General features: G+C 42.4%; 1 protein-coding gene across 8 annotated transcripts in view; it reads right to left on the bottom strand.

Annotated features, from left to right (window-relative positions):
- The window catches only part of MCF2L2 (MCF.2 cell line derived transforming sequence-like 2), a 304,091-nt gene that overhangs the window by 117,244 nt on the left and 172,916 nt on the right, over positions 1-13,931 (bottom strand). For all 8 annotated transcript variants that reach the window (XM_069975109.1, XM_069975111.1, XM_069975106.1 and 5 more), the window contains exons 12-13: positions 12,082-12,273; positions 8,780-8,957 (exon numbers count right to left, since the gene is read on the bottom strand). In XM_069975109.1, the coding sequence (XP_069831210.1) occupies positions 8,780-8,957; positions 12,082-12,273 (370 nt within the window). The remainder of the gene's footprint in view (positions 1-8,779; positions 8,958-12,081; positions 12,274-13,931) is intronic.

Below are 13,931 nucleotides of genomic sequence, written 5' to 3'. Positions count from 1 at the left end.
CTGCCGTCGCTCCTATTCCTCGGAGCGACGGCAGCAGATCACTGCTATCACAGTCATTTGTCTTTCAACATGTTGAAAGACAAACAACAGCAACGATCAGCCAACATGAATGATGTCGGCTGATCGTTGCCTTCTATTCCACAGGACTATTATTGGCCGTAACGGCTGATATCGGCCAAATATGGCCTATAATCGTTCCGTGGAATAGGGACTTTAGACAAATTTTGCTGAGATATCACGATACCTAAATTGTAGCGTCGGCACATCTGTTTAAAGGAGAAGTCCGCTGAAATTTTTTATTAAAGTATTATATTGCCCCCCAAATGTTTTACAAAATACCAATATACACTTATTACGGGAAATTCTTATAAAGTGCTTTTATTTCTCTGCACAACTGCATCAAGGCTTCACTTCCTGGATAAAATGGTGATGTCACGACCCGACTCCCAGAGCTGTGCTGCTGTGGCTGCTGGAGAGGATAATGGCAGGGGGACACTGAGGAACACAGGGCACTGGGGGGACACTGAGTATCCCTCTGCCATCATCCTGTGTATGTATGTATGCACAGTGTCTGTATGAATATGTATGTAGGCACAGTGTGTATGCCTGTATGTATGCATGCACTGTGTGTGTGTGTGTCTGTATGTATGTATATATGTATGCCATGCCATATAGTAGCTGCTCAAAAAGGCCAAAATGGTCCTTTTTTTTTACAGTTTATTGTGTTTAATTAAACTTGATATTAGAATGGCTATTTGCGCACACTTGTAGTAATGGTCAAAATCATTACTATAAAATTAAATGGATTATCCAGAATTAGATAAATATGGTTGTTTTCTTCCAAAAAGAGTGCCACCCCTGTCCTCAGGTTGTGTGTGGTATTACCACTCCATTCACCTCCCTGGAACTAAGCTGCAGTACCGCACCCAAACTGAGGACAAATGTGGCCCTGTTTTGGGGAGAAAGCAGACATGTTTATCTAATACTGGATAACCCCTCCACAAGCAGCGTCAACAGGAGGATGGGGGCAAATGACATAATCCCTCCTCCTGATGACGCTCTTTGCAAAGCGAAACTAGTTGAGGAGCTATGCAGCTTTTAATATAGGACTGGGCCATCAGTATTGTTCTATTGATAGTAGTCTGCAGCTACTACAGTCAGGGCCGCTTTAACCAGAGGGCACATGGTGCACGTGCACCGGGCCCACTGGTTAAAGGGGCCCACCCTGCGCAGGGCCGGCCTTTGCTCTGTGCGACCATTGCGGTCGCACAGGGCTCCGGCCACCAGCCTGCCAAGGGGGCGCCATCGGGATGGGTAAGTTACCCATGCATGGCGCCCCCTGCAGGGCCCCCCGCTCCCCATTGGCTCCCTCCCTGTCAGTCATCCTTGTGGCCACAAGCAGTGCTTTACCTGCGGTCACAAGAGGCCGCTCTTCCGTAGTGGTATCGGCGCTGAGTGACGTCACTCAGCGCCGACATCGCGAGAGGGGAGAGCGGCCTCTTGTGACCGCAGGTAAAGCACTGCCTGTGGCCACAGGGATGAAGTGATGAGAAGAGGAATGCGCGGACCCAGGTGAGTATAAAGTGTTTTTTTTTTTTTTTAAATTTGCTATATGGGAGGGGGGAGCACAAAGGGGGGCTATATAACGGGGGGGGGGGGGGGAACAAACAGCGGGGGTCTATACTTCTAGGGGTGCCACGGGGGGGGGGGCATGCAGGGGGTATATATAACTGGGGGAGCGCACAGGGGGGTATATATAACAGGGGGAGCGCACAGGGGATATATATAACTCAGGGAGGGCACAGGGGGGCTATATACTACTGAGGGTGCACAGGGGGTATATATAACTTGGGGAGTGCACAGGGGGGCTATATACTACTCGGGGGTGCACAGTGGGGTATATATAACTGGGGGAGTGCACAGGGGGATATATATAACTGGGGGAGCCCACAGGGGGTATATATATAACTGGGGGAGCGCACGGGGGGTATATATAACTGGGGGAGTGCCCGGAGGGGTATATATAACTGGGAGCGCACATGGGGGCTATATACTACTCGGGGGCGCACAGGGGATATATATATATAACTGGGGGATGCACAGGGTATATATATATATATATATATATATATATATATATATATATATAAATGGGGGGGGGGTGCACAGGGGTTATATATAACTGGGAAAGCGTACTGTGGGGAGCACAGGGAATATATATACTACTGGGGGGTGCACAGGGGGACTATATACTACTGGGGGGTGCCCAGGGGGACTATATACTACTGGGGGGAGCACAGGGGATATATATACTACTGGAGGGTGCACAGGGGGGTATGTATACTACTGGGGAATGCACAGGGGGACTATATACTACTGGGGGAGCACAGGGGATATACATACTACTGTGGGTGCACAGGGGGAGTATATACTACTGTGGGAGCACAGGGGATATATATACTACTGGGGGCTGCACGGGGGGTATATATACTACTGGGGGATGCACGGGGGGTATATAAAACTGGGGGAGCACAGAGGAGGCTATATACTACTAGGGGCAGCACCTAGTGGTCTATAGTACTGGGGGCAGCACACAAGGGGTCTATATACTACTGGGGGGTGCACAGGGGGTATATATACTACTGGGAGCAGCACCTAGTGGTCTATAGTACTGGGGGCAGCACACAGGTGTCTATATACTACTGGGGGCAGCACACAGCTGTGGGGGAGCACATAGGGGTGTAACTACTTTATAGGGGGAAAGAGGGGGTAACTACTTTATAGGGGGAAAGAGGGGGGTAACTACTGTATAGGGGTACAGGGGACCTTACTACTGTATGTGTTGGAACCAAAAATGTTTCTCTGGCAGATTCTGGAGAGGAGACTCACAGCCAGGGAAGACTTCAAGGTGGCCTAGGCTGGATGGAGTGAAAGAAAAGGTGACAGACTCTGATCCGAGAAGACGCCCCCGGTGAGTAAATGGATGTAACTGTTATAGGGCTGTAGTGATAGTGGTCATGGTGTGGCGGTATTATATAATGGTATCATTGGTGATATCGTTATGAGGTAACTACCGTATGTATTGGAGCTCTTAATACAGTGTGGGGGCATTTTTAGGGGATTATACTGTGTGTGGAGCTCCGATTCTGATAACGCTGGATTGGGGGGGGGCCCATTCTTGAGGCCTGTGCACTGGGCCCACCAATGTATTAAAACGGCCCTGACTACAGTATAGGCAGGGCCTGTGCGAGCCGGCATATCTATAAGCTTCATATACGGGTGACCGTGAGTGTTTTTTTAATAGTGTCACATTCATGTTAAACTTATTCTTTTATTGGGTATTAATAAATGCTATTTTTAAAAATAGGGTCACATCCAAAATGTGAGTGGGCAATTGGCCCTTTTGTTAGGGGGGCCCCAGACACTTTGCATTTTGGGGCCCAAAAATTCCTAAAGGCGGCCCTGCCTATACTATACACAGGCTTAGAGAGGTCCTATCCTATATAGGCGTACAGTGGGGCATGCTTTATGTGGGCAAAGAGGGTGGTCTATTATTATGTGGGGATAGAGAGGAGGCCTATAATATATTGGGGTACAGAGTGGGCCTTACTACTATAATGGGAGAAAAATGGCTTACTCCCCGGCATTACTATATGGAGACACAGCTGAAGTGTCACAGCAACAGCCGCAGTATCGACACGTATGTAACTTCAGCTGGTAATGAAAAGGATGATTTAAAAAATTTACCTTGGACTAAAGGTCCTGTCACTTCTATCTCCACCGCACCTGTATGCAGGGATCTACAGCTCTGTACCTAGTATGGATCACACAGATTCCCTTTAAGGGCACATACCTAATCTATTGCAGATTTGGTGCAGCTGAAATACATAAATATGCAACATCAAATCCACAGCAGATTATGTTGTTTTTTATGTGTTGATGGTGAGGTTCATATAATTAGGAAGTATTGAGTAGTGAGCAGAATTCGCTACAGCATGTCTATTACACAGCTATCTATAATATATCAGGCAGGATATGGTATGTGGGCTGCTGATATTTGAGTGCCAGGGCTAATTTTAAGTCCCTGACTAAAAGCATAACTTTTTCACATGGAAGTTAGGAGTTACTATTATTTTCCTTTTAGGCTGGGTTCACACTACGTATATTTCAGTCAGTATTGTGGTCCTCATATTGCAACCAAAACCAGGAGTGGATTAAAAACACAGAAAGGCTTTGTTCATACAATGTTGAAATTGAATGGATGGCCATCATATAACAGTAAATAACGGCCATTATTTCAATATAACAGCCGTTGTTTTAAAATAACAGCAAATATTTGCCATTAAATGGCGGCCATCCACTCAATTTCAACATTGTGTGAACAGATCCTTTCTGTGTTTTCAATCCACTCCTGGTTTTGGTTGCAATATGAGGACCACAATACTGACTGAAATATACGTAGTGTGAACCCAGCCTTAAAGTGATTGTTTAATTTATAAAACCCCTCTTTAATACATGGGCTCTTATAAGTCCAAGATGAGTAAGGTGAGCAGTCTCTCTTATAATATACCTACCTCACCCCTTTCTTCATAGTAAGATAATTCAATAGTTTTGCAAACTTTCGTTTTTCCACCATATTACTTTTTTGGGGGGTTGAAAAACACCTGTATACAGACTGTGGGCTTTCATAAACATGGCCTCTTCCATAAACAGTATCACCCGTGTCCTCAGTTTGGATGTGGTTTTGCAGCTTATGGTGACTTTACAAATAAACATTTATCTGACAGATTTTTCAAGCCAAAGCCCAAAATAGATTTGAGAAGAGGTGAATTCTCAGTCTTTCCCTAATGACCTGTTGCCTGTTTATAGTCTGTTCCTGGCTTTGGCTTAGAAATCTTTCTGAAAAATCTATGTGTTAACGCACCATTAGGCTACGTCTTTTCAGCTCCATTTAAAATGGCGTCCATTATTTTGAGTCCGTTATTTTGACGTCATTTAGCTGTCTAGGCTGTTGGTACATTACTCTAGTTTGGAGTTACTAATTGCCCTTTGAGTGTGGCTTGAATTTAAAGGGGTTATCCAGTGCTACAAAAACATGGCCACTTTTTCTGTCTGGGACAACACAACTCTTGTCTCCAATTCAGGTGTAATTTGCAATTAAGCTCCATTCACTTCAATGGGACTGAGTAGCAAAACCCCGCCCAAGCTGGAGACAAGAGTGGTGCTGTCTCTGGAGGAAAGTGGACATGTTTTTGTAGCGCTGGATAACCCCTTTAATAGTAAAAACTGAGAAGAAAAAAAAAGCTGTCGCCTTTTCTCTATTTTTGACGTTGTGTGAACATAGCCTTAGGCTGCATTCACACATCTGCGGCCCTGTAGGTCTGCAAAATCTATGGACGTGTGAATGCAGCCTTAGGCAATGTTCACACACTACGTTAGAGACCCGCTGTCACGGAACGGCCGGTCCCTGGCCGGATCATCTCAGCCGCTACTTAATTACCGGATGATCTTTCAGCTGTCAGCACCTACTTGCTCCTTATTCTATTTGACTCTGTATTACAGAATTATACATTCTAAAAGCGCAGACAGATATATAATGTATCATGGTATCAGATATATAAGGTATCATGTGTCTCCCTGACCTAACATCTATCTAACAGTGTCAGCAGCTTGGAATGTGTATTACAGCCATTTTTTTCCTGCATTTTTTATATATTGTTTTTGTGACCACACAGCATTTTAGGAGGTTTTTTTCCCATTATATTTATATAAAATTCCATATAGGATTAAATAAACGACTGGAAAAAATGTCTAAAACATAACAATTAAAAATGCCACCAAAAACACCTGTACAAAGTGTTACATTTACTTTTACTCAACAGGCCATCAGTGTGACTGAGGGCCCTTTTACACAGAAAGATTATCTGACAGATTATCTGCCGAAGATTTGAAGCCAAAACCAGGAACAGACTATAAACAGGGAACAGATCATACAGGAAAGCCTGAGATTTCTCCTCTTTTCAAATCCAGTCCTGGCCTTGGCTTCAAATCTTTGGCTGATAATCTGTCAGATAATCTTTCTGTGTAAAAGGGCCCTGAGTCTAGTGGAGTGTTTCTCAAATCCAGGCCCATTAGGATATGTTTGTGAGGTTTTCACAGGTGATATAACTATAGTCAGTGCATCACCACAGCTGTTCTTTTTATGGGATATCCTCAAATCCTGAACTGTTGGGGATACTAAGGGCCCTTTTACACAGAAAGATTATCTGACAGATTATCTGCCAGAGATTTGAAGCCAAAACCAGGAATGGATTTGAAAAGAGGAGACATCTCAGGCTTTCCTTTATTACCTAATCTCTATTTATAGTCCATTCCTGGCTTTGGCTTCAAATCTTTGGCAGATAATCTGTCAGATAATCTTTCCGTGTAAAAGGGCCCTTAAACATGTACAAAGACAGTCCACTATTTGCTCACTCCATTTTACTTTCCACTTTGTAAACAGTTTGGTTGGGTGTGGTTGCAGTCAAAAGCCTAGTCGATACCAACAAAACAGTGTTTAACTGATTAATAGTATAATGTTGTCTAACCACAAACAAAGTGTACGGCTCCTTTTACACGCACAGATAAAATTCAATTCAACTGATTTCAGAGAAAGTTATAGAGATTTGTAATTTACTTTTATTTAAAAATCTCAAGTCTTCCCATACTTATCAGCTGCTGTATGTCCTGCAGGAAGTGGGATTTTCTTCCCAGTCTGACACAGTGCTCTCTGCTGCCACATCTGTCTGAGACAGGAACTGTCCAGAGCAGCAGCAAATCCCCATAGAAAACCTTTTTTTTCTCTGGACAGTTCCTGTCTCAGACAGATGTGGCAGCATCTCTTGTCTCGACTGTGACTGTGTCAGCCTGGACATACAGCAACATATGAAGAAATGTCTGTTTGACGTTGAATCATTGCTGCACTTACAGCAGATTATCGCTTAAATTTAAATGATTTAATGATTTTTTTTGCACAATAGGCCCTTAAGAAGAATATATTCATGTGGTAATGATTTTTAGTGTTTGTGATATTTTATTATACCATGTTACTGTGACTATAGGATACCTGTCCTGCCTATGCCTAGGATACTTATAAAGCTTCATCTTTAGGTAGTGACTACTATAATGCCAACCAAGAAGAATAAAAATAAGCTTCCAAGTAAACTAAGTTGTCAATGGTAAACACACTCGCACTCCTACGCACACTTCAAAATAATATGCTACATTACTCAATCATTCAGTCTAGTTCCAGCCAAATACTGATGCAGAAAGAATCTGACTGATCATTCTGTAGATAGGAAGAATTTTTTCCTAATTGACGCCTGCTTCTAATTCCAAGTGGCTTCATGGGAAGGATTTCTTGGCACTTTCCTAAACAGAGAGATTAGAAGCTGAACTTGGGTGTGCATCTAAGTTCTTTAGGCATGAGATAGCAACGTAATGAGTTAGCAATGTAAGCAACAATCTACAACTTTCTATACATTACATGGGAGAAAATAATATGCATAATATGTATTTTCTATTTGCAAACCACATACCTGTCACTAAAAACTGGCAGGTGTTTTTACCTTTTTGCTAAAGGCCCCGTTCACACATGGCAAGAGAGGCGGAATGCCGCCAGCCTCCATGTCACAATGACACTCAATGGGAGGTGCGCACTTAGCATCTCTCAGCGCTGAAGAATGAACATGTTCATGTTCATTCTTCAGCGCGGAAAGACGCTGGGCAATGCCGCGCGCGCGCCTCCCATAGAGTGTCATTGTGACACGGAGGCTGGCGGCATTCCGCCTCTCTGGCTATGTGTGAACGGGGCCTTAATGTAGTGATTTAAGACCACCACTGTGGTGTTTCTCTATGGGCGCCACTGGACATAGCCAAATACTATGTGCTTCAGACACTATATACATTAGGCGGCCACCACATACAGTAACACCAGAGCTCTAGTCCTATCCAGACCCAGGACAACCATATTGTGCAAAAAAGAATTTGGTCTGGAAAAACAAGGTCTGCACCTCCACAATATATTCAATATTCTTTATTTTAATCCAATCAAAAAGACACCAAGTTAAAATCCCTGATGAAGTCCATGTGACGGAACGCGTAGGATTAATCTGCCTGATCCATCCGTGAGATAGCATATGTGATTGTTTACATTATCTGTGTATATTTTTCTATATATATTTTCTCAATTTATTGTATATTGTTCATTTCTTTTTCTTCCCAGGATATAGTTTTGTCCCATTTCATTATATGCACTTGCACTTAATGATAGGGTCAGATAGTTTAATATTGCTATATTTATAAATTATTTTTTGCTATTTCTGTACTATTATGTGGGGTGGATCAGTTTGTCACTGTGCCTTATTGGGGCCAGTGGTAGGATCATGTGTGTGTTTTTAAAGGTTTTTAACTTTGTGTCTTTTTGATTGGATTAAAATAAAGAATATTGAATATATTGTGGAGGTGCATACCTTGTTTTTCCAGACCAAATTCTTTTTTGCAAAATACTATGTGCTTGGCTACCTCCGGAGTCTCCCTTGAAGAACCAGTGGAGCGGCAGTCCCTCACTGCACACAAACCTAGTTTTTGGTAGAATTCTTCTTTAGCTAGCAGTAACAGTGCACTGCACACTATTCTGTTTTCTTTCAATAGGAAAGAAACTAACTTGCAGTTGTTACCTATTTACAGATGTTTGTCCTGACACTAGAAAAGCAAATGGTCATTAAAAAATCCGTCTTACCCAGAGATGTTGGCCTAGTTGTTTTAGGTGATGCCCTTTTTGGAGATGATTCTGGATGTGGTGCCACAGGCTGGACAGGCCTGGTCTGTTTGGCTGCTAGCTTCTTCAGGCTTGCTTGTCTCTTCTCAAACATTTCCTGCACATCAGCCAACTTCTGTAATACTTTCTGGACACTTGCCTAGAAAAATAAATTCAATGTAAAGAACCTTCCATCTGGATATGGTGTACCGAACAGTAAGTAATTTATATCAAGCTACTCTACACATTGTATATTATTATCTTAACCCAATTACAAAAAACACATGCTGCAATATTTAGAAGATATTCACAATTAGTCTCTTTCAGGGTATGTACACACTACAGAACACCCGCTACAGATTTCGCAGTTCGCACCCGCTGGCGGCCGCGTGCATCTTCACTGCTCCCATAGGCTTCATCCAATGGTTTGCCAGATTCTGTCGCCCGAAGAATGAACCCGCTCATTTTTCGGGCAGACGGCAGAATTTGTGAACAGCTATTATTTATAGGCATGTTCATTATTTTAACACCTATTCTAAAGAACATACATTAAAATAACGATGTTGGCATACATCGTGCCGCTGGTGCAGAAAATAATAGATGCTGGCTTAATTACAATCAGCGTCCATTCTTTTCTAGAAAAAAAAAAACCTCTGTGTGCACATAGCCTTAGGATTTATATGAGAAGAAATATTTCAGAATTCACCCAGCTGGGTGACTTATTAGGATGTGCCATTAATATCTAATCAGTATGGGTCTAACTCTTGGTAGTCCTACAAATCAGCAAGTGCTGCAGCCTCCACACACTTACGACCAGGCACAGCCACAACATCCAGTAGAGATTGTACCTGGTATTGCAGCTTGTTAAATTGAAATGAAAGGGACTGCCAAATGTATATTGGTATTCCTGGTAGAAAGTAAATCAATGCACAGAAGGATAAAGTATCCCCCCCCCCTCTGCCCCATGCATTGAATGTCATAACTAGGATATGAATAAAAACTAATATTACACAATAACAGCCCAGTGGATGAGCATTAAAAAGTTATACTGGTGGTCAGTGTTCCTGACCCTATAGGATAAGGATAAGTTCCTCCTTGAAGGTGTACAATTAAATTAATATTTAAATTTTTGCGCTTTAGTTTTTTCCTTTTTCGTGTTTAAAAAGCCATAGCGCTTTCACTTTTTCACCTACAGACCCACATGAGCTCTTATTTTTTGCAAAGTGTACTTTGTAATGAAATGCTATATTTTTCCATAAAGTAAGCTGCGAAACTGAAAAAAAAATGACTAAGGAAGTGAAAAAAATGTTTACGCCATTCACTGTGTGGTAAAACAGACGTGTTATCTATGTTTCTCAAGTCAGTACAATTACGACAGGTAAAGGATATAACTGTTATTTTTACATTCTAATATCAGGCGTAGGGACCTTATTTTAGCACAATATTGACTTTATTAAAATTCCATTGACTTTAATGCAAATGACAGGTCAGAAAAAGGTACTGTGTGTGAACAACTAAAAGCAATGGCCGGAAAAAATGGACATGTTCATTATTTTTGCAGCTCTGTCGAACAATGGTCGCTGTTACAGACTTATTTTTTCAATTAGATATGCTGCGAAACCAGAAAAAAAATTATTTGTGCAGTGAAATTGAAAAAAAAGTGCAATCGTGTTTACATCGTTGACCCTATGGTAAAACTGACAAGGTGTCTAGTTTCTTAAGTCAGTATGATTGCAACAATATGTAATTTGCATAACTTCTATTTTATTTAATGGCTTTTAAAAAATTAACACTTTTATTGTTTAGTCTATGGGACTTTGTGAGGTGTTATTTTTTGCGCCATGACCTGTTCTTTCTTTCGGTAGCTTGTTTTCATACATGCAACTTTTTGATAACTTTTTAATTACATTTTTTCTGAATTTGATGTAAACAAAAATTTGCAATTTTGCACTTTTGCAGGTTTTTACGCTTAGGCGGTTTACCGTGCGAGATCAGGAATCTGATCATTTTATAGTTTAGGCGATTACGTACGGGGCAATACCAAATGTTATTTGTTTATTTTCTTATTTATAAAATGTAAAAGGGGGGTGATTTGAACTTTAATTAGGGGAGAGGATTTTTTATTAATAAAAAAAACTTTATTTTTTTAAAACATTAATTAGAAATCCCCCCGGGAGACTTCTAATACGACTAAATAATACATTAATACAATACAGTCTGACAGCTCAGTCAGGCCGCACCGAAGCTGATGCTGCTCCACGGGACTCGGGGAGGAAAACGGAGCGGAGGAGAAACCCTGCTAGGTAATGTATGCTGCTTCTCAAATCGACAGTCGCCCGCCGCGCACCGCTATTCCACGAAGCGATGCACGGTGGGTGACCGATGATTTTAGGTTTGGGCCTTAATAAACGATCAGCCGATCGGCTGATCGTTTTCTGTATTTCACTGAGCGATAATCGGCCAATTCGGCCGATTATTGCTCCGTGGAATAGGCCCCTAATACACGATGTCCCCAGCTGCACAAATAGGAACCAGGGACCACACGCTGCAGAGAGCTTGCGACGGAAGCCCTCTCTGTTTACCCTTAACAGCTGCAGGACAAGTATATTCCTCCTGTGTAGAGATGATCAAACAGCGCCGGAGTTCAGGTTCATACGAACCTGAACCGTCGGCATTTGACTCCCGCTGCCTTCCCGTTCCATGGGGAAGGTGGAGACAGCCATAGTACCGTCTGGAAAACAGGGATACAGCCTATTACCTAGGCTGTATCCCTGTTTTCCAGGAGGTACTCGGGCTGTCCCCCCCTTCCCCATGGAACGGAAAGGCAGTGGGAGTCAAATGCCGACGGTTCAGTTTCGTACAAACCTGAACTTCGGCGCTGTTCAATCATCTCTAGTCCTGTGTTATTAAGAGGTTAAGAAAAGAATGGCTGTTGCTTTCAATTTACACAACGGCCATTCTTAGCAAAAAAAGTACATTGTGTGAACATTAAAAAAATGTGTTTAAAATCATTTGATTCTGATCCTTATAATGCTTTTATTTTTTTGACTATAGGGCTGTGTGAGGAGTCAGCGACTCTCGTTACGCGAGGCTGGCTCACTTCATCTGGCTCAGTCATGTTGTGACCCCTCTCTTACCCCTTACCGGCACCACAACACAACTGTACATCATTGTACAGACAAGGGTTAATAAAGAATTAGATCCTAGAAAGTCAATAAGTCTAAATTTTAGGATTGCACAAACAATATGTACCATACCTAATAAGAAACAGAAGTTCTTCTTACCTTTATTTCAGCAGTAAGTATGACTTCATACTTGTGATAAAAATCAGTAGGATTGGACAGCTGGTGCACCCTTGAACTACCAATGAATTTCTCAATGTCTCGTAAAGCGGACTCGGCGCCATCCTGCGACTGACATTTATCCACAGCTTGGGAGGCCAGCAGATAGATTCCATCTTCACACCACTGGTTAGCCTGTGACAAATTAGAGCAGAATGCAGGTGTAACCAATATCTCTCCAGAAGTAATAGAATATGACAAAACAACATTTAACATGTTCCCGTATTTGGCTGTAAGCCATGTTCAAACACTGCAGGTTTTAATGCAGTTCTTAACGGGAAGCAATCAGCACAGCAGCAAAGGTTCCCAGCAGCAGAGTACAGAGCATACCGGCGGCGGCTGCAGCAGTAGCTTGCAAAGCGGAAAAAGATGTTTTATTATGCCATGTGAGGCCGGGAGAGGGGCAGAAACCATTTATCTGGGCTGGGAGCCGCCAGTGACTAGTCACAGCTCTCTGCCTGTCAGGGCGCAGTGCAGCGATGATTGACAAGCAGAGAGACCTGTTAGTGGCAACATCTTTTTCCCCTTTGTAAAGATGGTAGGCTCCGCGAGCTGCACAGTAGATCTATACATATCCGCATAATCATGCTGACTGGTTCCCTTCAAGATCTGAAGTAAATCCTAAACTGATGTAAAGTGTAAGGATAGGTTCGCACGCAGTAGTCACAGTGCTTTCCAGTGTGACACAGTGCTCTCTGCTGCTATTGCTGTCTGTGACAGAAACAATCCAGAGAAGAAGCACATCCCCATAGAAACCCTCTCCTGCTCTGGACAGTTCCTGACATGTACAGAGGTGGCAGCAGGGGACACCCTGTCACACTGGAAAGACCACTCCACTTCATGCAGGACATACAGCAGGTGATAAGTACTGGAAGATTTGAGATTTTTAAATAGAAGCAATTTACAAATCTGTATTTGTGGGACTAGTTGACTTTGGCCATTATGGTTTACAAAAGATGCAAGGACTGTGGTAAAATAAATAAAATAAGCATAAGGATGGACTTTTTCCCAAAGAAAAAACAATAAAAACACCAAAACTGGTGCACAGGATTTTTTGGGTCAACAACGCTGTGGCCAGATGTTTGTTAAGAGTCAATGGGGAAACATTAAACACAATACCTGCAGTATGTTTTTGGGTTTGGGGTTTGTAGTTTTGTTAAATTACAGCAGCCTGTACATTGGCTATTTTATCCAAGAAACATTGGCATAGCAGGGTTAGCATGTCATGTCTTTATGCATATTGACCTTTTTCTCTGGCATTTTCCCCTAATTCTACAATAGGACTAGAATCATGTGACTTGTACTAAAGAAATCCTATAGGAGGTATAAAGAGACTGGAAGTATAGCTGACAGAGAGACATAAAAGTATACAGAAGGAGCCCAAACAGATTATAAATGCTGCTAGAGCTTCAAAAGAGGAAGAAATGGCCAAATCAGATGAGGGGGATAAACCCTTCTTCAGATATATAAGTGACAGGAAGGAGAAGAAAAACTGCAGCATTACTAAAATAAGTAATGGGGACAATGCATTGATTGATGGAGATATGGGGGAGATAAGGTTGCTGACCATTTAAATAGCTACTACTACTATTGTTTTCAGGGAGGTTCGAACCCAGTGTTCTCAGAGATGATCTTTTATGGAAACTTGCCTGTTTAGGCCGGGTTCATACAGTGTAAAACACCGGCCGTTCTGTGACCCAACCGTGTCACAGAACGGCCGGTACTGTAGTACCGGACGGATGAACTTCACTTATGTTGAATTGGGATGCGGGAAGATTCGTGTTCCAATTCAC

Source organism: Dendropsophus ebraccatus, chromosome 6 (assembly GCF_027789765.1).
Source record: "Dendropsophus ebraccatus isolate aDenEbr1 chromosome 6, aDenEbr1.pat, whole genome shotgun sequence".
Classification (NCBI taxonomy): Eukaryota; Metazoa; Chordata; class Amphibia; order Anura; family Hylidae; genus Dendropsophus; species Dendropsophus ebraccatus.
The sequence above is the reverse complement of the archived record's forward strand: the minus strand, read 5'-3'. Positions and strand labels throughout refer to the sequence as shown.